We start from the raw sequence: 25,391 nt of genomic DNA, 5'->3' as shown, positions 1-25,391 counted from the left end.
GGTTTTTGGATCATCCGCTCACTTTCCCGGTGAGGGAAAAAAACAGGCAGATTTTGAGGTACTTCTGGAATTTTTGAACAACCAAAATTTATTCCATAACATTATTGAAAATAGCGAAGAAAAATATAAAGCTTTAAATGGGCTGTTTTGATGTAAGGTTAATGGGTGTAAGAATGTGTAAGTTGTTAATTGCATCACGTACAGCATCCCCTAATGTCATGTGGTGACAGCACCCCTCCTTTAAGTTTTCATGGCCTGGGCAATTTGTTTATCATTCCCCATCTGCAGCATAGATTTACACTGCTGACTTGAGTATTTTTGATTTGCTGTTTTTCTAATGAGTAACGATGGGATTTTAACTGACACTCGACTAGGAGTGTTATCAAGTGAGAACAATGTTCAACCATAGTTGAAATGGAATGACTTTTGTCAACTAGTTGACCCCCCAAAGTGTTTAGTTGCACTGTCTCAGATCTCCACAGAGCAGCTGAAGTACAGGGATCCATTGCTGTTGAATAACATGTGAAGTGGAAGTGACCACATGAGCAGCAAGCTGTTTGACTTGGTCCACTAACTTGGAAATGTCAGTGATGATGATATTTGGCAAAAATGGTCCTAGAGTGTGAGTGTGTATCAGTAAGAAGACATCTGTGGATGAACCACAGTTTGGGCTCAAACTAGCTTCCTGCTGCCAAGACATGTTTAAAGGGTAACAGAAATTGAAAAAATTTAGTTTTGAGTGAAGTATTTCAAAATAACAATAAATATGTCACCATTTCAAAAACATCGTAAATTTAATGTTTACCAGAATGCTGACATATACAAGTACATTGCACATAGTACGTGCAGTGTCACTTGCAATAGTCCACGTTGTGTTGGATGTAGCTTGGCCTACAGGCAAATACTGTCTCAGTCAAGGTAAAAATTAAAGGACACACTCCTACCATGTATTTCTTCAACTGAGACAGTGTTTGCCTGTGGGCCAATCTACATCAAACACAACATGGTCTACTGCAAGCGTGCAATACTGCATTTACTGTGCGCAACGTACGGTACACGTATACTGTACATGTCAGCATTCTGGCGATGATGCCATTCAATCAGCCTGGGAGGGTGAACGGTCGAAAAGGAATTTTTTGTGGGTGGGGGAACGCAGGACCTTTTTATTCATTTTGGGGTCACAGTTACTGGGGTAAACATTAAATTTACGATGTTTTTGAAATGGTTATGTATTTACTGTTATTTTGAAATACTTCATGTGAACTAAATGTTTTCAATTTCTGTTACCCTTTAAATGTTATGGGCATGAATGATTTGTGGGCAGGATGATCACAGGTAATAAAGGAGCACCACGAGAATTATGATGGGTGAATATGAACTCATAATTATATATTGACCGGTAAGATCAACTGACCACTAAACAAACTTCTCGGTCATAAGTGTTTTATTCTTTATCAAGAATTGTCAACAGAGCTGGACGTAAGTTGACACTTTTTGAGAAAAAACATTTGGCTCTAATGTACAGTTAATTTATTACTATTAAAATATACATTTCATGGTGTGAATATCCAATATTCAGCAACTTTCCGCAAATTCTGCATGCTAGGATCATGAAAGCGTATCTAAGCATCACATGCTGAGCAAATCATTTTTCACAGCAATCATTTCGAACTCAACAGATATTGTTTTGTAACCCATCATACCAGCACAAAATTTTGAACTGAAGAAGCCTTGCATAAAGCATCACCCTGGTGCACAAGCCCGCACAAAAGTCGAGTCTATAAACAGAAAAGCTTGACATCACGACCTCTCATCTGCTCTGCAACCCAAGACATCATGTCAAGTGAGGGCGCTGTTTTTCTTGAGCAAGTCCTTTCATTACATTTAGATTTTTTTGTTAGTGATATTTTTTCTATCCCCCATTAGTCTTTCCTTGTCTCTCCCCAAGTTCCACTTCACACACATACACTGTAAGGGATGATTCTGCCCATTTCCTTCACTGTGTAGTATGACAACTATACTTGAAAGTGGAGACTGATAATTTTGATTCTGTGCACAAAATTGTCCCTTAGCTGTTGAAATGTTTTTTTTTTATGACTACCCCCCTCCCCAATATTTCTTTGCCCCACCCCTTGTAGAGTTAAATGCCACGACTGACTAAGAGATCAAAGTTATCCCCTAACCAACAAACGTTTACTCACTTTGCAATGTCTTACAGGAGTGACTACCATTGACTTAACCTGGTGTCAAGTGCTGTCAAGCTCTTTCACAATACCATGCAAAATATGATGTTTGTGGTCCAACGTAACGAAGTGAATTGCGAGTCTTATGACAATGCAAGTTTACAGGACCACTAAACATTTTTCACCCACATAACATAAAAGTGGATGAGTGATACATCAAAACAAAGAACTCAGTTTGCTATTTCCAATGCAAACTAAAGCAGAATTACTGAACAAAAAAGAGGTCTTAAGTATCGTTTTTGCAGGATCCACTCCCATTTTGCAAGTCTGTTGATGGTTCTTATTAACAGCATCCAAACAGTAGTCATACTAACAGAGGGCCTCAAATCCCAAGGTTACAATGAGAGTGTAAGTTTTGAAACAAAACTTGGGATTGGTTTTATTGAAATGTGATTTCACAATACACAGGTGCATGCATAAAGATTTGGATGCTTCCCTGAATAGAGGAAGGATTCGAGGAATAATTCTGGTGAAATAGAACAACATCTGAACAGTTTTAAAAACAAACTTTACACAGAGTTTCAAATTAGTTGTGTTTGGAACTCGTAAGAGTCAAAAAAGTTGAGTCATATTATTCAAAGAAATCTCAATCTCAAGTACAACCCATTGCCCCCCCCGTCCCAAATGTACATATTCATCAATCTGAATTGTGGCTCAGATATTTTCTGAGAGTATAAAAACCACTCAATCTCAACAAACAACTCGTTTGTTACTTCTCTAGAGAATAAAAAAAAAGAAGAACATTTTGTGCAGTTTTCCAAAGTTCTCGGCTTTGTTGAAATATTGACACAGTATGTGAGCAAAAATCTGTAACTGCATACTGTCAATGCCATTTTGCACTTTGTGCTGATGCAAAAGTGAAACAACATGGATTCCACTCGCTGATGCCAAAAATGAATCTTAACATCTCTTTTAACAGATAAATTTGTCTGAAATGGAAACCCGGTCAACTTTTAAATTGTTTAAATGTGAATTAAATATTGGTACACAAACGACAGATAAATATTCATTCATTTACAGAATTATACGTAAAAAAAATTATCAAAAATCTGTGCTTCAATCAAAAAGTACCTGCTACTAACACAAAAAAAGGGTTTAAACCTGCCTCTTTGAATTCCCTCTCCCTTTACTGGCATTGGTGAACAAACATTCTGAGACCACTTTATCAAACAATGCTGACGAAAGCTGAAGTGCTTTACTTTTTAAGCATTTTAAGTTCTCAATTGTAGCAAAGAACACATATGCCATCTGCAAACAGTTGTGTTTAAAACTGCATAAATTACGGCCAGCTAATTTTTATCTATGCTGGGCAACTAAAAGTACAGCAATTCAGCCTTTTTCCAATTAAGAGAAATCTGGCAAAATGTCATCAAACCAGCGATGGCATTTAATATTCAACAATTGTTATTTTGTCGCGGGGGGGGGTCAGTTTTCTTTGAACGGTTAATCAATGGGATCAATTTTTTACAACAGCTCTTGATAGAACTCTTTCAAAAGACTTTCACTTCAGACGTGAGAACTTGGTCAGATTTCAAAAGGTCTATGCGGCAGAAGCTGTTTGGCAAATGTGTGTCAAAATTCAAGACTTTGACTGTATTGAGACTTTATTTTCAATGTAAATATCAACATCAGCATGAAAACCACAACCATGTAAAATAAGATTTTTCCAAGAAGATGGAGTATCAAAGTTGCTGCTGAAACTGTTTTCAAACTCTCATATTAGCATATTTAAACTGGAAAATATGCCAGGTCAAAAAAATGAAACCAGGAGCACTTGGAGACAGACTTCTTCAAAACTGCTTCTCAAGAAATGGCTACGAGTATGATGAACTGTCTCAATAAATATTACAAAACAGAACTGTGAATTTTTATCATGTCAATAAGGATGAATTGTCCTTCAAACAGTTATTCAGTTTGCAATTGTGGTCTTAGTTTACAAGGTAATTAACTCTTTCTTGCATGAATCCTTTATTCAGGAATTAATATATAACCTACCTCTAAATATTAGGCATTTTTTGCTCTGTCTTTGAAATGGCATTGAAAAGACACTCATTATTTTACTATATCCACATCTAGGTCGTAACTTGTGTAGTCTAAAGTTGTTGCCAAGGTGAAAGCATACACAGGCTTCACAGCTTCTGAGTTCAACCCAAAAGCAAACGCCTACAACCGACTGGGCTGGACACCTCACGGTTAGGTGAAAACTGTACTTGTACAGTAATGTCAGGAGTTTGAATCCAGCTGCAGTTGATGCTCTTCATTCACTAGTATATTTACACAGTTAGGATTAAGGTTAAAAAAGGTTGTACAAGTCCAGCTGTCTGACTGTGCTGGCATCAAAGTGTCCCCCGATGTTTACCATTTGGCATGCAATAACTTCATCTATAGGGTCACAGCAAATCAACCAGCATTCACTTTGATTAATCATTGGGGATTTCTGCAAAGTATTGCAAAAACGTCTCCATGTTCACCACGGGAGTAAATGCAGCTATGATGAATCAGCAAGATGCATGCTTCCTTCACACGCAAACTGCCGTTCCTCATCACAAATAGAAACGGCAGTGTACTACAAATCAGTTTTTGACTCAATCAATGAGGGGGACTGGTTTGAAAATTAAAATACCAGAGAGGGTGTCAGCTGAGTTACTAGCTGGGCTGGACGGCCACAGTTGCCAGTGGGTTTCTGAACTTGGGGAGGAACAGGCCGAACTTGGACTCCACGCCGGAGAAGGTGGCCACGGCCAGCCGGAGACCCCCGATGTGATCCGGGTTGACCGGAGGCAGGTCGGCTATGTGGGTGCTGGGCTTGGTTTCTGAGCCCTCGGGCCGTCTAGTTTGGGAGAGAGGAAAGGTCACTTAAACTCTTGGTGATTAATCTTTCCAATTCCTGAAGCCCTGAAATCACGCAAAAGTCTATGGAAATGACTGCAGCCACTTCACTCTTTGAGTCGTGTGTAATGTGAAACAGCAGCCAAGTGATTCCGGACACAACCTATGATTTAACCACTGTATGTCAGGAAAATGCCTTACACTGGTATGTCAGTGGGTTCTCATTCCAGGGCTGCAAAATTTGGAAAAGGGGTAAAGTAGGCATAAAGTACTAGATAAATACGGGTTAAATATGAACGTACGGGATCTGACTAAAAACAACTGCACATAACGGCCAAAAACACCAGAGTATCCTGCCCTTCTTTTCTGATGAACTAAGTAGTAATGCTGATGGATTCTGGCATTTATTTTTCTTGCAAAAGTGTGAACAATTGTGATGATTTTCTTGTGACACTAGCGATGGCTAACCAGCGAAAGGATGATCTGGTGGCACACAATGCAGTGTGCTTTACACCGATCTGCCGTACGGCGAATGTACTGGTAATGTTAGTCCAAAACGAAACATCCATCGTTGTTTTTGTATTTTAGCCAATGTCATTTGATTTTATTTTTCACACTTCAATGAATTAATGTAACATTTTCACTGTTTTCAGCTTCCATTCTGACACATTTAGAAGTCAAAACTTAACGGTATGTCCAGTTGTGACACATGCAACAATGCCAATGAGTTGTCATTCCATCATGTTATATATATTTACACACTCACAAAACCATTTTGATGCAAAAATATAACTGGTTCCCTACTTTGGCCATCTACAGTGAACACGAGTTGTGTGGCAACCGACAAAGTCGGCTCCTCACAGACTGGATTTCCACATACATCTACGTGTATTTCAAAGGACATTGCTTATGCAGTGCCAGCAATATGTGTTAATTGAATCATTATTTCACGCACATTACAGCACATGGAGATTGGAAAGCACTGTATCTTTAGAAGTTTTAGGTGCAGTAATAAAGTTACAAATATTGTGGGTTTGTTCCCAAAATATGAAAAAGCCAGAATTCCTGCAATTGCTGTAGGTCTGGTATCCCTACTCATCTAAAGGGTTTGCACTGATGTCATCTTGCAGGCCAGTGCTTTTATTCCACAGGGTATGCACAAAGGAGGTTTCCCTGTGGAACAAAAGAACTGCCCTACAAGATGGTTACCATTCAAAGCCTCTATTAACGAGAGCAATGAATTTTCACTCACTGTCCTCCAAAGTCAATGTACAGATATCTCTGCAGAATCTCGTACGTGAGGAGGGTGACACCGAATTGGGGCGATGACCGGAACACACGGGCTGTAAAAAAACCCACAAAAAACAGGAACATCATTACTCTGCAGACAGGCGACAGGGATTAAGGGCAGGGGAGATGGAAAGTGACGTGGAACAGAAATCAAAGTTGAGTTGAGAGGGAGGACCTGTCACGGCTCACTGCATCTTGGGGTCTTAACACTCACCAGGGCCCCCTTTAAAGAACGCTCTGAAGCCCTCCTGGGCATAGATCTTGCGGATGCAGCTCACTGCATCTTGGGGTCTTAACACTCACCAGGGCCCCCTTTAAAGAACGCTCTGAAGCCCTCCTGGGCATAGATCTTGCGGATGCAGTCAAATACCCCCGAGTATGTCTGCTGGCCCCTGCGAGCAATGACCTGTAACCTTGTCTTGATGACATCGGCAGGTGTGGCTAGATAGGCAGCGGGGGGTCCTGGAGATGACAAAAAAAGATCATTTAACATTAATTGGCATTTACTCAATATAATAAAACTGCTGGTCCCTCAATATTATCTCCTTCAATCCATTTGTAACTGAAGATCTTCAACATAAAATCCTGTGGTTTTTTGACGTACATGTACATGAACCTCACAAAGGGACACTTAATGGGCTTCTAGTTTGTTTTTAATCTCCACGAGCTGAATTCTATACAAACTTTATGCAAATTTATCAATTTTTCTGAACTGCATAGAAATAATAAGATGCTCTATTGGGCTCAAATTGTTTTAGGTTGGACTGCTTCCAATGTTAAAGTGTCCTATATATTTTGTATATACTCTAGAATTTTGGGTTTTCTTGGAACAAAATTAAGAAGCCTGACTGAATCAACAGTAGAACACCAACACTGAAAAACTGATAGCAAAAATCCCCCATTCTGGCAAATTTAAATGAATCCACAGTGATATTGAAGCGTTTGCTATGACGGCGTCACAGTTTTGCTCATGAATACAGAGGTGACATTAGCATAAAAAAATAAAGTCCCAAAGAACCCTGTAAATGGCGTAACAAAGACTGAAAATACAAGTAAATTGACATAAAGGTGTATTTGAAGGATTATATGTATTTGAAAAAAGGGTGCATCCTTCAATTCAAAGATGTTTTTCATCAGCCAAACGGCAAAATCTCAACCACCAGGGTCCGACTGATATTTACCAGCAAGTGTGGCAGCGACGAGCAAGGAGGTAGGACTATTGTGACCGTCTTTGTCAGCAAAGGCTTTCTTGAGGTGGGCATAGCCGGGGAAGTAAATTGCTGAGAAGGGGATGTCGCGAAGGAAGCACGCCCGGGCACCCTACAACAAATAGTAAAAAAAAATGACATATTCTGTGTAAAGAATAACTGATGTATGACGTCACTGTTGTCCTGGGTGCAGTCTTAATTTTTGGCCCAAAACATGATTTGTTTTAAATGACATGATCCCACGACAGTCCTTCAAACAGTTGGACTTAACAAATGTTCAAGATTTGTGCAGTATAACTTATTGCACGTCATTTTTTTCAAGACTGGACGTGGAAACCCACAGGATGTGCAAACGCACCGTGATTTTTGTGCCAGTAGCACAGACAATGAATTGAAGCATTCTTGCAATGCATGACAACAGCGGCAAGTTAAACGTGAAATTTCTCAGTAACTTTGTGCATGTACAGCACAAAGGACATCAAGGTGACCTTGTTTTGAGCTTGGCCGCAGTACATGGCCTGCAAATGTCTTGCTCTGTCAGGTATGGTTGGGCCTTCGGATGTTGCAAAAATGAAGTTATGGTAAGAAATGTACACACCATGTTCACATGACTTGAAAAGGTCTGCATTTATGCAGTCCAACTCGGCAACAGACCCTTGCTAAGAACCCCAGCCACATCCTTTGTACTTGGAATAGAATTTGGGAATTCAAGCTCCACACGAAGTAACAGCGGATGGGCTTTACAGCCCTGAGTCCACTGATATGCTGTCTAACCTAGGTGTGTGTTTAGGCAGATTTGGGTTTAGTTGGGGCTTTACAAAAGACGGAAATTGCATTAACCTTGTACAAGCCAAAGAAGCCCAGGTCTCGGACTACCGTGATTGCACTGACTCTGGGTCCCGACTGGATCTCACCGGCGACCTGCAACCGGATCTTAACGATCTCCAAAGGATTGGTAAACATCACCTGGGAGGCACCGGCCTGGGGAAATGGACAGGGACAAGAAGAAACAGCAATTTAAAAAAGAGAATGTTAAAAATCAATGATTCATTTCTGATCTTCTGAAGAAGTTTACTTGCCAAGCTGACTAGAACAATTTCCAACAACCTCCTTCAATGTAAACCACGGGAGTAACAGCCGAAGTTGAAATTCTGCACAGAGTTCCTCACACAGAATCAGCAAATAATAAAAATGAAGACAAAGAAAGAGATCTTTAGTACAGAAAACTAACCGCTTGCAGCAGAAATAAAAAAAAAAAGGAGAACTTCCTGATGTTGAGGGCCATTTGTTGACATTTTCCCTCATTAGCATGCACTTCTTTAGGTTGTTTTGATGCAAGGAGTGTTGAACGTAATGCACATATTCCCTGTGATGTCCATGCATATAAAAACTGGTTTAACCACTTCGTGCCGGGGCATTTTTCAACGTTGATAATGCTGGGCCGGAATTTTTTCCGTTTTCAAAATCCTTCAAAAATTCATCATTCCATTTAACGGTTGTTTATAGCCGCACAAAGTAATCTTTAGGCACTACTCTAAGTTGACAGGTGACCTTCATTGACGCCCGAGTATTTCAGCCAGGCCTGCAGCCTTGTAAACAGAGCCCAGATTGAGCGGTGTTATACAACTGTCTTTTGTTCACGAACCTGGCTCAGTGCACTGCTGACCTCTTTTCAATAGGGGCCAGATTAGCGTGCAGCGGTGCTGTGTGGCTCATCGCTGTGGTGGTGGAGCGCTTTTGTCCTTGGTGGTAATCCGCTTGCTCTCAATGCCCAAAACCCTGGTATACAATTTCAAAATAACGCTGGATTATCACCACTTTTGAGAGTGAAAAATGCCGGTAATGCCCAGCAGCCTGGTCTTTTGTTCGGAGCACGGTCTTTTGTTACAGGGCCTTATTTCCTTTGTCCAAGTTCGGAGACCCCGGCCACGCATATAAACCATACGCTCCGATTTCGGAGTCCCCGGCTGGTAGTGGTTAACAGAATGCATTCAGGATTTTTTTGAGATTTTGAAAAAGAAAAATTCAGATTCCATGTAGGAGTCACGAGTCTGTCCAGAATGCAGTCCAAATATGCCTAGCAAAAATGATTAAGACTTATCTCTTAAAGAGATCTTGCAAACTGTGGTTGCAATTTAAAATGCATGGTAAGGGGCACAACCTACCCCACAGGTGATCCACTGACCACACAAAATTTGTTCTGGGGTAAGGGTGAGAAAAAAGTCAACTTTGCAGCAGAGAGTCAACATTACAGAAGAGCGGAGTCATGATTCTGGTTCCAAGCTATGATGGGTTCAAGTATAAAGTCACGCATAAGTACCTCAAACCATTATAAATGCACCACACTCCACAGTGACTTGGAAAAGCATCACTTGAATTCTCATCAGGGTGCCTTCCACACACTCACTTGGGTTGACATAGGTTAGCCCTGAGCTGTTTGAGTGGCTCTGACATCATACTTGGGGTTTGCACGGGTCAACTACCAGATGCCCTACTCGCGACACAGACTCAGAGATGGAAGTACATCACGCACAATCACAGTACATCAAGGCCCACTCAAAGCTTAAAGCAGGGGCGAATGACCTTTCACATTCACCATGTGATGTGATGGGTTTTTTTGCTGTTTGACAAGCCAGCTTATTGTAGCTAACCAACCTCCTTCGTCCTGGTCAATCAGGGAAAGCTACTCAAAGGCACCCACAAAAAGCCACACAGCTCTCGCAACGGCTTTTACACCATGCCTGTGAGATCCTGTCAGGATACTTACACATCCACCTGCGACGATTTCGGCCCACAGTGGGAGGCCACCATCTTTCCTCCGGAGGCGGTCACGGACAAAGTCGTTCATGGTCAGCTTGATGGCCTTCTCCGGAGCCACGCCCAATAGCTGGGGAGGCAGACCTGTCAAAGTGACACACGAAAAGGAAAAGAAAGTAAGTACTTCATTTTTGATGATTTTTGATAAGCGAAATGATTAAGATGATAACAATAGGCTCACAGAAATAGATCACTTTCAGTGAAGCAACAAGTGATTATACATTCCCCCCCTTACCTCTATAAAGACCGAAAAAGCCCTCGTGTCGGACCACCTTGGTGAAACAGTCCAAACTATTCTCGTACATCAGTTCCCCTACCAACCCTCCACGCTGGTTCTGCATCCTGGTCTTAACCAAATCGATAGGATAGACGGCCGTGGCACCAACGGCTGAGGGGAGAAAATCAAGAACACAGATTACAATCCAATTAAACAGTGAAGAAAAAAAGTGAATGCAACACTGTGGCCTCCTGTAAGGTCAACAATAATATATAACACAGTAATGCACACCAGTATAAAATGCCAGTGATAAGTCAAACATTACTCTAAAAAACAGGTCCTGGGGTGTTGGACAAATTTAATTATCGTCTGATCAGAACATTTTTTGAAAGTATAGTAGTTGCACTTGAAGAAGTAATACTTTTGTATAACCCAGTGATTTGGATTAACGAGTGCATAAATTGTTTCACACAACATGGTGCGCACACATGCACAGACTCTCTCACTTTAAGTCAAACCTCTACAAGTATGTGGGAAGTCTATAGTGTTACACAATCAACACTAAACCAGACTAGCACTTAACCACACCATGTTTACCACAGTACATGCATACATGCATAAGTGCCACAGATATGCAGATGGTGTTAACCTCTACGCCTAAATGAAACAAAGTCTTTCCTATGAGACCTCCACGAAATCAGCAGTCACTGGTGCCCTCAGATAAATATGAGAAAGCTATGGCTATGGCCATGGCCCCAGTCACTCACCCCCAGCAATGGCTCCCAGACAGAACCTGTAGATGGACTCTGCCACCTGGATCAAGACCGTCCTTTTCACTTCTTGCTTAGGTTGCTGTATCTGCATCTCGCCAACCAGATCATTTTTAGGTGCTACTCTGTCTATGTCACTCATTGTGATACGACTGTTCACCAAAAACGTTATTAACAAATATTAAAAACAACTCTGGAAGAATACAATAATGCTCCAAACTTTAGGTTATTGTAAATACACCAAAATAGTCAATTGTCTGATTTTGTCAGTTGATACTGATTTTGTCCAATTAACTATGAGCAATTTTACAAACTTTACTTGGTAGATGGTGCTATTCTTGTACCACATGATCACTAAACCAAAGAAGAAATAATTACCCAGTCGAGCTTTCCAGACAGCAAAGGTGAAACAAAATGGAGACTTCTAGGGGCGTGATCTGTGAGTACTCTTGTGCGACGTGTAAAAACTCCTCTAGAGAGAAAGTAAGCAAGAAATGTTGTTCATTAACAGATATCTAAACCACCCTTTAAATCTTGACTAGAAAACACAACTTTGCTATTCAGAATACTGGAAGCAAACTTGGAAAGTCAAGAATTACCCCTACCCTCAGTTAAAACCCTTTTTGAATTTTTGTTCTCAAGAGGATTTGAATAACTAGGATTGAGGGACATCTGCAACTTTGGAAGTTAATGGCATTCCTTTCCTGCACCGTCAGGAATAGATCGATCTCCTAGCAAGCATTTAACGGATGGAAACTGAATAAGATCCCAATTTCAACACAAGATGCTCCTTGGAGAAAGATCCAAGCGGCCAAGTTTTAAAATACTCCCAAAATTCTACCTTCACTGTTCACTCACTGGTAATGGACTTGATTCACAAGATGTTCATGTTCGGTCTTGCTCTCTGAATCCACTTCATTTACTGAACACTATGCAATGTGATGGAGCCCAACTATTCTGCTTTAATTATACAGTTACAGCCTTACTATGAAAAAAGAGTTTTAATCTGTACAAAAAATACAGCCATAACCTTTTAATCTATAAATTTAAAACTACCCAGTGAAGCACGAGGAAAATTAGCTACAATTTGCCCCTACAGCATCATCCTCATTCCTGCGCACTATGATTACATTTGTGTGTATTATTTTCAATACTTGTCTTTACGGATGTAAGTGCAAGAAAATGTTGCATGCACATTACTCCAGGATCCCTTTGTGTGATCAACAGCTACGTTTCTTGCCTACGTTTCTTCTCTATCTTGAAATAACCTACCGGTAGTAAAGCTTAAGTCTAATTCTTGCCTGCTCGCACGATATGTCCACTTTATACCTGTGGGTGATACTCCAGTGCACGCACCCAGGCGCATACTCGTGTTAACACATTACATTCAAACACAGCCACCAAGTTTTTAGAAAGTTTTTACAGGGATCACTTCTGACTCAAGCCAATTCTTTGTAAGAGGGAATGCCTGTACAGACATGATGTCTGATGCCTATAAAATGTTCACATGGGGACTCCAACACAAAGTAAAAAAACCAGTGTTACAATTGCTTTCTACGTGTACCTTTAGTGACACCAGATTTAGAGTCAGCGTTTGTCATGTCTGAGTGGATTTTCTTCATGAGCTCCATTCTGCTAAGGAGGGAGTTGAAGGCGATGAAATAAGGAAAACTGACTAGATGCTTAGTCTCTCCTCCAGCCACCTGTGGACCAAAAAAATAAACCGAGCAATTTAAGCCCGGAGTGAGACATTCGAAGACCTCAGTATGGAATCTACACGTAGCACCAGGGTCCAGGAAATCATGGCCTAGGGACCTGACCTTGTGTCAAATATGTGTATGAGGACAGCTATACTGTCCTCAAAAATTCTAACATCCTGTTGGCTGCTGTGCAGCTCAACAATGTGGCCTTTCTTGTGGTCAGATTGGTTTGATAATTGTCAAGGAATATTGAAACTATTCTCATGCCTCTTGACATGAACCCCTAATGACTAATGTGCCAATCGTTCCCAGATTTTTTTTTCAAGGGAAAGCTATTGAAGAGAGCTACTGTGCTCAGTCTCGAGCTGCAGAGTTCAAAGAAAGAGTCTGTCCTACATTCCCAAGACCTAAAGACCTAGCGCTAGGACCTTAATATATGTACATGTATGTAAATCCCAAAACTTTATGACTCTTCATTGCTGATTCCAATTCACAAGCTGAGTTTTAAGCGCATGCCTTGGACAAAAACTAGACTATTCCTCAAGACAAAGTGCAAAAAGTGCATTGTTTGGTCTCCTAATAGTGCCAAACTTCAGAAAAGACCTACGATTTCAAAGACTCAAAGATTTCAAACATCCAAGACTTAAGTCAGAAGCTTCAGCGATTAAGGTACTAAATCGAAAATACAAATTCGGAAGCAAACATTGGATGAGAAGCATTACTGGCAGAGTGAGCTTTAGCCAGAAAAGTCTATGCTCAGCAATAGTTTATGTTCAGGGTCCCAGACCACCTACTGAGACAAGGTTTTCTGCAACATAGTCGGTGATTAGGTGAGACTTGATTGTGGTCATGATCTTGCGGAACTCCAAGGCATTGATGACACCCAGGTTGCTCTCGTCGAACAGGTCAAAGGCTTGCCTGGCATGTTCCTCTTGGAGAACCTGTTTTGAATGAGCAAGAAATGGTTATGTTTAATAAGCAAGAAGTCAGCCTGTAACAACAGTCTTTAAATAAAAAAACCTTCTACATCTTGTGTATGAATTTGATTTCAACACAACTATTTGGCAATCAGCTGTTTCATGTCACTCGTTTGTCAAGTAATATTTGAGAATGTGTTATTCAGTTTCATTTTCACCTTTTGACAAATTTTTTAACTACTTTTAAACTGTAATACTTATAAAGATGCCACTGACCATGCTTTCTGTCACTGCCAGGCTGCTGCTTGTCTCATTTGTGTTTTCATCCTTACACAGCTCGTATTAAGTCACTTTTCTTTCAAAGGAATGTGTAAATTTTGGACGTGACTGAAGAAATACACTCATTGTAAGTGCAATATCGTCTTAAATGTAGTCATCCTTAAATCTGGTTTGACTGTATGTTCTCTATACAAACTGTGAAGAATGACTTCCTGAGCTGTGACCAACTGCAGAAATGAAACATCAATGCTTACCCACAGAAACTGAGTAAACTCTGCATACGACAACTCCTTCTTTTTGTCTTTGCCAAAGTGCCGGCCGACAAATGCGCAGTTAAAGTCAAACGGAATCTGTTGATGAACCTCAGTGGCACTGTACACTTTCTTGAACTCGTCTAGAAAAAAAAAAGAAATAAAAGGACTAAAAGCACACACTGGAAACGAGATTTTAAAAACTCACCAAAAAGGTTGTCACTTGGTGTGTAAATAAATTCAGCCACACCCACATTGGAACAGCATGCATCATGGGAAATATCCAACAAATCGAAGACACTGCCAACAACTTGCTGCCGGGTGGTTGAAAAATGCAGTGCACATAATTGGGACACTTTCAAGATTTTCAGTTTTTAAAATTCTTCAAAAATTCATCATTTCAATTAATAGACGTTTACACCAACACGAATGACTGTCTGGTGGCCACTTTAGTCTGACAGACAAAATCTATTGACGCCCGAGTATTTCAGCCAGGTCTGCAGCCTTGTAAAAAGAGCCCAGATTGTGCGGTGTTATGTAAATTTCTTTTGTTCACGAACCTGTCACAGTGCGCTGCTGACCTCTTTTCAATAGGGGCCAGATTAGCGTGCAGCGTGGCTCATCGCTGTGGTGGTGTAGTGCAGTGGTGGATTGAGTGGTGGTGCAGTAGTAATCTGCTCGCACTAAATGCCCCGTATACTGTTTTTAAAACAAGGCTGGATTATCTCCACTATTGAGAGTGAAAAAATGTTGGTAATGCCCAGCAACCTGGTCTTTTGTTCCGAGTACAGTCTTTTGTTACAAGGTCCAGTTCCCTTTGTCCGATTTCGGAGACCCCGGCCAAGAGTATGAAGCATACGTGTCCAGTACCGCAAACCCTGGCAGCAAGTGCTTCAGTGCATACACATTCTGGACTAGGTAACAAATTCAGTAGTTTTTGTTTTTTTGGTTTATATATTTTTTGCACACAATTACACATGTGATCATCATTGTTGGGTGGTACAAACAACAATACAGCACATATGACTTTGTGGATGCACGATGATATTCCTACATACACACGTATATGTACACAGGTAGTCAACTGTGCAGTCTAACCCCAACCCCCAGGGTTTCAAATATTTAATGGAAATTGGAACAGAAATCCTGCACCTAAAGGACAATTACATGTAAATTCCATGACTTTTCCCATGACCAAATTATGAAAATCCATAATCAAATAAGTTCATGCACTTTCTTGGACTATTTGGACCTTTAAAGTTGCGAATAAAATCTAAAATAAAATAAATTTCTAATAGAAATCACACGCAGTGTTTGATAAATTCCACAATTTTTCCATGACTTTAGTCCTTTTGACTAAATTCCATGACTTTTCCAGACCCAGAAAACGAAAACAAACTTCCATGACTTTTTCATGACTTGTCCAGGCTGCGGGAACCTTGTTGGTATACAGTGAACTGCCAAAGCTAAAATGGTTGCTCGGTGGTACACTCTACCAAGATTCTCCTAGGCAGCAATACTTGCGGGTGATTTTTGATTCTTAAATGCAAGGTGACGCGAAAACCTCACTCTCTGCTTTCATTTGATTTCATTTGTTCTTTTTCTCTACAGCAAGAAACTAGCAGCGACAAGTAAAACATACTGTACAGTATTTCCTGGTCTTGGCCAACACCGAGTCCGACCAACAGTAAATACCAAGGCCCGATATTATTGACTTCCACACAATTCATTTAATTGTTTCATAAATACTGAGAGTTAATTTCAGACAAAAAAAGTCAGACCAAAATACGACTCCATCAAAAAGCGGTGCTCTCAGGCATAATTAATGTAAACCCACAACCCCAAGTGCATGAAAATGAATGTCAATATTCAAACTGTGATTTTGTTTACTTTTCTTTCATTGCTATGTACATGTGCACCCAAATGCTACACAATGTACATGTATCTCAGCAACATCAATGAGCAGCACAAAAAATAGGTATGACGGTCACTTAAACGACCATGCACTACAATGAAAAAGGAAAGATGGAACATGCAGACAATCTGCAGAACCCGAAAATAATTCACTTACAAGTTGAATTGACCAGTGTCAGTCCATATTTAAAACGACGTTTCTGCTAACAGCTTTTATTTTAAAGGCTAAAATCTCTGAGCATGAAATTAAAGTCAATTATAGTAATTGCCAGGCCTAAAGAAGATATTGGCGGACAGCTACATGTATCTGAAGGAAATGTCAAGGTACAGGTTGTATTAATAAAGACAATCCAAACAGAATGGATTGTGACTACAGAGATACAAGTGAGCATCAATAGGAAAGCTTCTAAACTACCTTTTCAAATGCAACCATATTTAAAGTGTTTAGCATCTTATTTAATGTACCAATCCATTATATTTGGATTGTTTTTTAACAACCTGTAACTAACCTGACTAAAATGCCAAAATTCTTTTTGGTGTTGAGAGCGTATTTGCATGAAGCCCTGTCCTATCAAAAGCTGGTTAGCAGATCGATATTGACCATGCTACATGTAGTACGTATGTTTGTCTAACCACTTCGTTTCCCCTTATTTCATGCTCTGAAATTTACAAAATGTGGAGAGCCTGACGTTTCAATCCTAGCAATCTTTCTCAAAGGCGAAATGACAAGCACATGTACATGAAGACAGGACAAACAAGCAAACAGGGAATCAGCCAAGCATGGACAAATAAAGGAGGACAAAAGGAAAAGTCAAGAAAGCTGCAGGCTGGATAAAGGGGCAAGGGATAAAGGGGACTGCATGAAAGGTATGGTTGAGCAATTAAGGGATGCAAGGTGGGAAGAGATCAAAGAAAATACAATGGAACAACCTGGACCCCAAGTGGGGGGGGGTGTAATCCGCAGACAAAAGAGAGGGGGAAAAAAGTGTTAATTACTAATTTCCCTCTTGGATGTTCAGGCCATGGGATTGTATGGTTTGATCCAAAACTTCTCCCTGTTGAAATGAACAGCATCTTTACGGTGCCCAAGTGATTCTATGCCCTTTAAGATCATGTCAGACATAGATGGTTAGGAAGGTTGAAATGGTAGCCCACAGGGGTATCTAGTCGTTTGGTGTTGACCGTAGATCTGTGGCCACAGAAACACTTTTGGAGAGTGTTCTTGGTCTCTACAACACACTGTACACCGCGCAAGAGATAAGACATATGATATTAGAAGAGCTACAAGTGATAGTGCCTTTGGTTCTGTGGGTGGTACATGTACCAAAGGAGTGTCCAAAGAATGTATCCCTTTCCAGGACATCGTTCTGGCAGACAACATGTCTGTTAGATTCATTATATAGAGTTATGAAGAGGCAAGCAAAGGAGGGAGCCACGCGAGTGGCCACAGCTGTGCCATGTACCGGTGCCTGTAGATAGTGTTTGCCCATGAAAAAGAAATTGTTCTCTGTTAGTACAAGTCTCATAAGTGTCGCGACATCAATGATCGGGGGTGTTGTGAGTCCGCTCTGCACAAGGGCAGAGCAGCAGGCAAAAATACCTTCTTCGTGGGGAATGTTAATATACATCAATGGTCCCAAAGATGGCTGTCCTGGGAATCTGGCTTTTTATGTTTTCCAGCTTTTGTAGGAAGTCTGGCATGTCGTGGATATATGACAGGATCCGTGGAATGAGGGGCTTGAGAAAAGTGTCAATGAACAATGATATGTGTTCAGTGGGCGATCAATTTCCAGAAACGATGGGTCTCCCCAAAGCCTCAATATTACTTTTATTTCAACTACTTGTCTATAGGGCAAGTAGCACTGAAAATTTACTTGCCCGACACAAGATTTTATTTGCCCAAACTCTGGTTTAGTTGCTCATGGCTGAGCGGGGACAGTAAGTTCCTTCCTTCAACCAAACACTTTTGATGAAACTGCTATGCCACAATACGACAATTTCTTAACCACTCAACAATTTTGCCTGGTGTCATATATGAAGAAAGTAAGCACACAAGCAGCAGGCAAAATTCACTAACGTTGAAGTCACAGCCACATGTAAAGCAGTCTTTGAGCTTCCGGTCGTCAAAGCTCTGCTGCGCTGCACATGCAATAACCGCTGATGTTTGGTACTGAGACACAAGGGTATTTCAGTTTGTGTACGCATTTTCCCTTCTGTGGAAAGGTGCCCTACTAAATGTACAGCGTGCTTAATACATGTGAGTTTGTACATGTACACGTACATTACAATGCAAAAAACCATTGTTCACCACATAGCTGTTTACTTTTTACCACTTTTTATAAGCTTTTGTGAAGAGGAAAAAAACATATCAAAGGTAAATTTGCTGACTGCTATTTTTGGCCACGAAAAATGGACACTTCTATTTCAAGAAAAAAGTACCATTCAATTGGGCAATTTGTCCTTAATTTCTATTTCCCCGAAAGAAGAAATTACTTGTCCTAGGCAATTGGACAACCGTTAATGAGGAGGCCTGGCCTCCCCAGATTTCCTGCCTTGTGGATCTTGGGGAGTAGGTTAAACTTAACCATTGGGGATAGTAACTTATGAACTTTCTTTGATAGTTGATCACATGAATGCATATCATCTAACACCTGCTGAATCTGTTGTGACAATGTTCCTGTGGGGTCAGAATCAAGGGGGATATAGTTAGTAATGTTGTTGAGTTGGAGATGGGCTTCATCAATGTATTGCTCTGAAATTTAAACACCTTTAGAATCCAGCAACTCAAGCACTGGCTGAATCAGTAGCCACTGAGTTTGTGTTAATATCAAAAACAGAAAACTCAATGGAACTTACCGAAAGAAACAAATCCGGAACCGTTGGTGTCAAAGAGCTGGAAGGCCACCATGTGCAAGGCATCGGGGGAACATAGCAGTGCCTCAAACGCTTGGAACTCTATGAAGGAGATTAGTCTGCAATCAAAAATAAGAGGTCTGCCACTCATTAGTTGTGACTGAATCCAACAGAAAGGGTGTAAGGGCCACATTCCAGCGAGTTTAGTTTACTTTGCTCGAGAAAGAGAACACCAAGCTTGTTGGTTTTGACGTATCACTCAGTTTGGAATGATGATGAACATGGACTTTATATGAGTGAAGAATGTTGAAGGCTCCTGCTGATTAACATTGTGCAAATTCATTGATTCATCAGGCATTTAACTTGAAAGTCGTTCTAGTGACATCAAACTCATTTTGTTCAGTTGGGCCACAATCTACCATTAAGTTACCCAAAAAGCCCTTTCATGCACAGCAAAGTGATATGACTGTGAAAAAATTTCAGTCATGCAAGGACTCTACCTTCAGCATTTTTCACACAGCAAAAACTAGCTGGTCTACATGTATTTGTAACATACCCTACAGGGGTCTGACAGGCAAATTTTAAATAGCAGCAAAAATTTTAGCTACGTGTCAATGCACATTTTGCAGTCAGTTTGCTTCTTTAACCCTGAAAGAATGGGGGGTGGTATTGACACTTCTCTAACAATGTTCAAATGCATTTGTTGTTCCACACTGAACCTTCAGGAGTTTTTATAGTAATGTCATCTTTGATTCGTTTTCACACCATTTGGGGGAAAATGCCAAAATTGCAAAATGCCTATCTTCCGCCACACTCTTAGGTAGGCCAAAAATGTCATCTTTTCTCATTGACCAGCTCAATGAAAGTGAGCTGACATGCGAGGCCATGAACTACAAACAACCAAAACAGCAAAACCTAAGATTAAACTGAAACTTTAATATACTCCAAAGTGTCTTCACATTATACCAAGTTTAAAAAGATAGGCCATGGGTCAGTCATGTTTCACCCCCCCTCTTGCCCCCTTCCAGCATAATATGGTTCTGAAACAGGCAGTCTTTTACAGCTAATGCAGTGCAAAGTAATAAATTATTAGTACAACAAAAACTTGCAAATTTATGCCACTTGATCTTCATGTACATGTACCTCCCTGACACTGAACAACAAGTGAGTCTCGGTTGGATGACTGTCAAACAACATCTGGCTTTTTAAGTATCTTTATTCCCAGCGTTACGTTACAATGTAACATTTGGCAGTCAGTTTTTGATGGTCAGCAATAATGCCAACATCCATAAATACTGGCAAAAGCCAACCCCATTCTGTGTGCATTTTGAACTGTGGCTGACGCTACATGTACATCTCCATCAAATCTGTTTTCCATGTATACCTTAACTCTTCAAAATCCACTGAGGTTTCAAAGGATGTTGTACCGTAGGATTGAGGAAGAACACAAGAAGTAGTTGTAGACAGTATTATTCCACAGCCCGAGTCCCTTGCAGCATTGAACTCTACAAGTTTTGTGCGACATTTCATATTCCATCACACTTTCTTTTTACATTTCAAGATAATGTCTAGGAATGAGATTTGTGGCAATGCCTGGCTGTGGCACAAAGCCGCTTGAGGGAAGGCTTCACACAAGCTCAACCTCCACAGACTAGCTCATTCTCTGTGTGTGCCCAACACAGTAAAGGGGAATTGTATACAAAAGCGCTCCGGGGAATCACTCAACTACATGTAGAGATGGAAGTGGCATGTTCCTGTCTCCTGTAAAGGCAAATCCCTGCTGTTTACACATCATCCAGCGTGAACTACCTAAGTATAAAGAAGACACCACTTACGCCTTGGACTATGAAGGATTTGGGAGGATTTCGGAAGGACAACAAACTCCTCGGGAGTTTGACAGGGTGGATGTACTGAGAAACAATTGTTCCTACCCATCCTTGGTCTGGTCAGCTACACCAGCTAACAACTTCATGGTGTTTGGGTTGTAATTCCTCTCCGGCTGCATGCCCAGGAAGCCTCGGATGAAATCCTCTGCCGTCATAAACTTCTCCCCTTCCTTTTCTGCACCTGCATACTGAAACGTATATGTACACACTTCATAATCAGTCACTGGAACACAACTGTGACCCTTTTCCCCTCGACTTCTGATAAAATTTAAGTTTGTCAAAGCTACAGTATTCGTGTTAAGTGCCCAACAAGTCAACGTCACTGATGACACTAGGATTTAAACAATACGAGGTGTGTTGGTATATATTCTAATCATGTCTTCTCCAAATCCAACACTTACAAATGTGCACATGGGTACCGCTAGGCATTCACCGCGTTCAGGGGACAAGTTCTTTTGTTAAGGAAATTTGAACCAAGATGTGGGACATATTTTCAAGTCCCCACAACATTTTTGGTCCCCACAAAATAATTGAAATGCCGAGTGTATGTCCCCATAACTATGGTGCGGGAGTGAGAGTACCTGTAGATAAGGTCCCACAACATGTTGTCACTAGGTACTGTAGGTGACAAAGTAATCCATCTAATCTGTCATATGAACATTATCACGGTGAAAGTTTTTGCTAACGAGTGTTTGACTTACATGACAGGCCACTACAAAAACAGAACAAAACCTCCTCCAAATTAGAAAGCGTTAAAAAATCCCATGCAGCAAATAAAACATAAATTATCAAATTTTTTATACTACTACTTTATGAAAACATCCTCTTACACTGAAGGTTCAAGTGTGCCTTTTAATGCTAAAAGAGCCAGGGCCCACCCCATCAACGTTTTCTCCAATACTGTCACAGTGCTTTCTTTTTTGAGAGCCGAGTCTTACGGACATTTTGCGGTTACATCTTGCAGTCATTTCGACACCAATTTTGTGACATTTGGACATGGTGTTTTTGCACAGTGCCAATTTTCTCAGACAAGTATTATTTAATGCATTGAAATCAGTGAATGCAGCCAACAGGTGAGAGGCCAAGAACTTCAAACAACCATAACATCAGGGCTTAAAGGTTAGGGTTATTAGGAGAGCTCCATCAAATCAAGTTCAACTGGAGTTTTAAGCAAATTTAAAATGGTGTCTCAACGTACCGTTAGACTCACTAGAATAGCAAGAGTAAGGGACTTCATCTCATGGTCTGAGGGTTAGATTTATCTTTCAGAGAAAAACCTTGGTCCAAATGGAGGACAAATTTTTCCCACACACTTTTTTATACATTTCTGCTTGTTTAATAGGTTTGTTTGCTACTGGTGTGTATTTTATTTGTTTACTTAAAAACTCTTTAATCATCCAGTTAACCTTGAACAATTGGTAACTAATACACGTCAAACTTATCAGTTAAGTTTATTAATTCTATTTTCATTATGCATGTTGTTTTGATGGCCAGATAAGTGAATTATATGTTTAGAGGTAAGAAATATGGCAGCATAAAATTGAGACATATCCAGTTCTATAACCTGACCAACAAGTAAGTCATAACATATGTACGTGAAGGTTTTCAGATAACCCACTTCTTTTAACCTCAGGGAAGGGGAGGAAACGTTTCATACACTTACCTTGTTGAAGATCTGCCTCAGCAGGGCAGGGTCAGCTCTCTTGACAAGATGAAGTGTCTATGAAAAACATCATGAACAAGTTATTGGAAATTTTCCCTTTGTAAAATTTTATTTATTCCATGCACACTGTCAAATATGGCTAAAGTGAATGGGAAACGGTGAATTTAATTAATGTGTTTAATGCAAGGCAATGCCCTTTCAGTGTCAGAGATTGCAATGGTTGACGTCCTTCAGTCATGTTTCAAGAATTTGGAAGCAATGTTCACTAGCATTTTAAAAGTGCACTTTGTGTCTATTCTAAATTTATACTTGCTCAAAGATGTACTAATTCTTGTTGGTGGAAGGTTTCAGACAGGGTTGGCTGTAAACCTTTTGGAAGAGGTTTGCAGCCCAAATTAGGGATCATCAAAGAACCACATATTTCCACAGACAATACATACATGAAAACAACAGAATTAAAACAGAATGGACTCAACTGGAGATATTGAATATGAAAAAGTTAACATAAATAACAAACAAATGATGAAAGATTATAAATAACAAGTCTATAAACAAATGATGAATGTCTACAAGTGCAATGACAACAATAATAACATCAAAATAAAATATTCTTTCCTTTTGCACAAAAGTGAAAGCATTGATTATTTGTCTAAGATTCACCCAGTACATTACATTCTAATTGAACACAAGTCAACTGTCCATTCAGCTTGAGAAAAACTGAAATTGTTAGAGGAAACGTTGTTCAAGATAATCTTTTTTAAACTTGGTGTTTACAAAGCTCTTTCAAGCATCAAAATGGCGGGATGTGGAACACTTTCCCTGAAAAGTGATGATGGCGCTTTTCACCATTCCTACATGTAGTTCATCCCCTTCCTTCATAGGGCAAAAAACTGCCATTTCTGTTGCAGGATCCGGAACTTGACTGCTGTTGTAGGGCCAGTGCCATAAACTTTTCTCAGACACACATTTTGTGCAATTTTATCCTCTTCTTCAATGCATGAACACTAAGTACCTTGCATGAGGAGGTGGCAAAGTGTACTGAAAAGTGCATTTTCTAATTGTCCACACTTTTTCGGTCCCGAAGGCACTGTTGCTTTGATGTCATTCGGGGAAGATACCGTTCACTTTGACTATTTTTCTGTTCAAATTGTGAACCCAACATTTGTTCACTGAAAACATCACTGAGAAAGGTTTGCTTGTTGACTTTAATATTAATATTGCCATGCAACAATGAATCACCAAAGAAAGACGTTTAAGCCAGCAATATATGACCATGTCCAGAAGGTTTGTGTGTGTGTTTTGCATAATGTGAATATTTATGAGCACTTTCGTTACCACTTAGAATGATGCAAGCCTATAATGTACATGTAGCAAAACAAGACAGGAAAAATGGATTTTGATTTGATTTATTCACCAGGTGAAACAGAGACATCTCGACTGAAATTAATACATTAAACAACACACAAAAAAACCCTGTGGAAAGAGTAGTATAAAACGTATTTCTAATCCCATTACGGTTGCGGTCCTAAGTTATTAGGATAGATTGTGCCTGTGACTAGGCTTATGAATATCTAAATCTGAACTTTTCCCTTAATTAGAAGTGGTGATTTATTTCCATTAATTTTGTGGTAATTGCATCACATCCAGTGTCCGTTCAAAGCTTATTCTTATTGTTGGGGTTCAAAAATTGTCAAAAAGTGGCCAATGGGTAGGCCCTATGGAATTTTTGTCAGCAAAGACAGACTACCAAATTTGTTTTGTCTAAGTGAGTAAGCCTAGTAAAGTAGTAAGACTTGAGGGGCTAGCATTAGGCCTATGCCGTTAGGCTTTAAAATGTGCAAAAGTTTGAAAGTTGGCTGATGTATTTATTACGTCTGCTAAAAATCAAATGAAACAAATTGTTCAATTCAAAGCAACAGCAGGAAAGAGCATGTAGGTGCAAGGGGGGTGGGAACCAGGGGCAGGGCAAGACGGTGCCCAGAAACTACATGTACAGACTACAGTACAGACACAGGTAAAGCATTGAAAATTGTTCGCGTTCCCTACCTGAGCTCCAGGTGCCGGCTGGCAGCTTGCATGAGTATGAAACATCTTGACGCCTGGTTCCTTGTTTCAGTCTTAGGAAATGAGACTCAAATATCACTTGCACATGGATCAAACGAGGAACTCTAATCTTGCAAGAAATTATGAGGCAAATTCCCAAACACAGGGAATAGGCCCAGGCTCTGCAACTTCTCACCAACTGTCTCGTTTGCACGACAAAATTCCCCTCGAGTGACCTTTTATTACTTTATGTTAATTGCAGGATGACTTGCACCATATTAGGGAAATAGGCATCCAAATATGGAGCCTGCATGTGATTGAAGTGATTTTATTGGTGGAATGCCGAAGATCCTCGTGAATTAATCATAAACTTGCTACAAATCCTAAAAATGTGCTGCAGTTCAGACAAAATTGATTTAGCGATACTATCACTTTTTATACTTAAAAATATATAAATATTCTATTGACACAATAATAATCGCGTATTCTGTGTAGAACTCTGGCAGAATCG

The 25,391-nt window shown here is 40.2% G+C and overlaps 1 protein-coding gene across 1 annotated transcript; it reads right to left on the bottom strand.

Moving 5' to 3' along the window:
* Positions 1-1,426: 1,426 nt before the first annotated feature.
* Positions 1,427-25,123, bottom strand: LOC110977360 (electrogenic aspartate/glutamate antiporter SLC25A12, mitochondrial-like). Its single transcript, XM_087140012.1, has 16 exons — positions 24,884-25,123; positions 22,838-22,894; positions 21,220-21,362; positions 19,292-19,407; positions 14,525-14,664; positions 13,869-14,015; positions 12,939-13,077; positions 11,753-11,846; positions 11,372-11,526; positions 10,623-10,775; positions 10,338-10,471; positions 8,411-8,551; positions 7,544-7,682; positions 6,666-6,824; positions 6,325-6,415; positions 1,427-5,073 (listed from the first exon to the last, which is right to left on the bottom strand). The coding sequence occupies exons 1-16, from the start codon at positions 24,926-24,928 to the stop codon at positions 4,890-4,892; spliced, it is 2,037 nt and encodes a 678-aa protein (XP_086996138.1). The 5' UTR covers positions 24,929-25,123; the 3' UTR covers positions 1,427-4,889.
* Between the last annotated feature and the right edge of the window lie 268 nt (positions 25,124-25,391).

This window comes from Acanthaster planci, linkage group LG08, assembly GCF_054643075.1.
Source record: "Acanthaster planci isolate LZ-2023a linkage group LG08, COTS_SCS, whole genome shotgun sequence".
NCBI lineage: Eukaryota > Metazoa > Echinodermata > Asteroidea > Valvatida > Acanthasteridae > Acanthaster > Acanthaster planci.
Note: the sequence above shows the minus strand (reverse complement) of the source record. Positions and strands in the feature narration are given on the sequence as shown.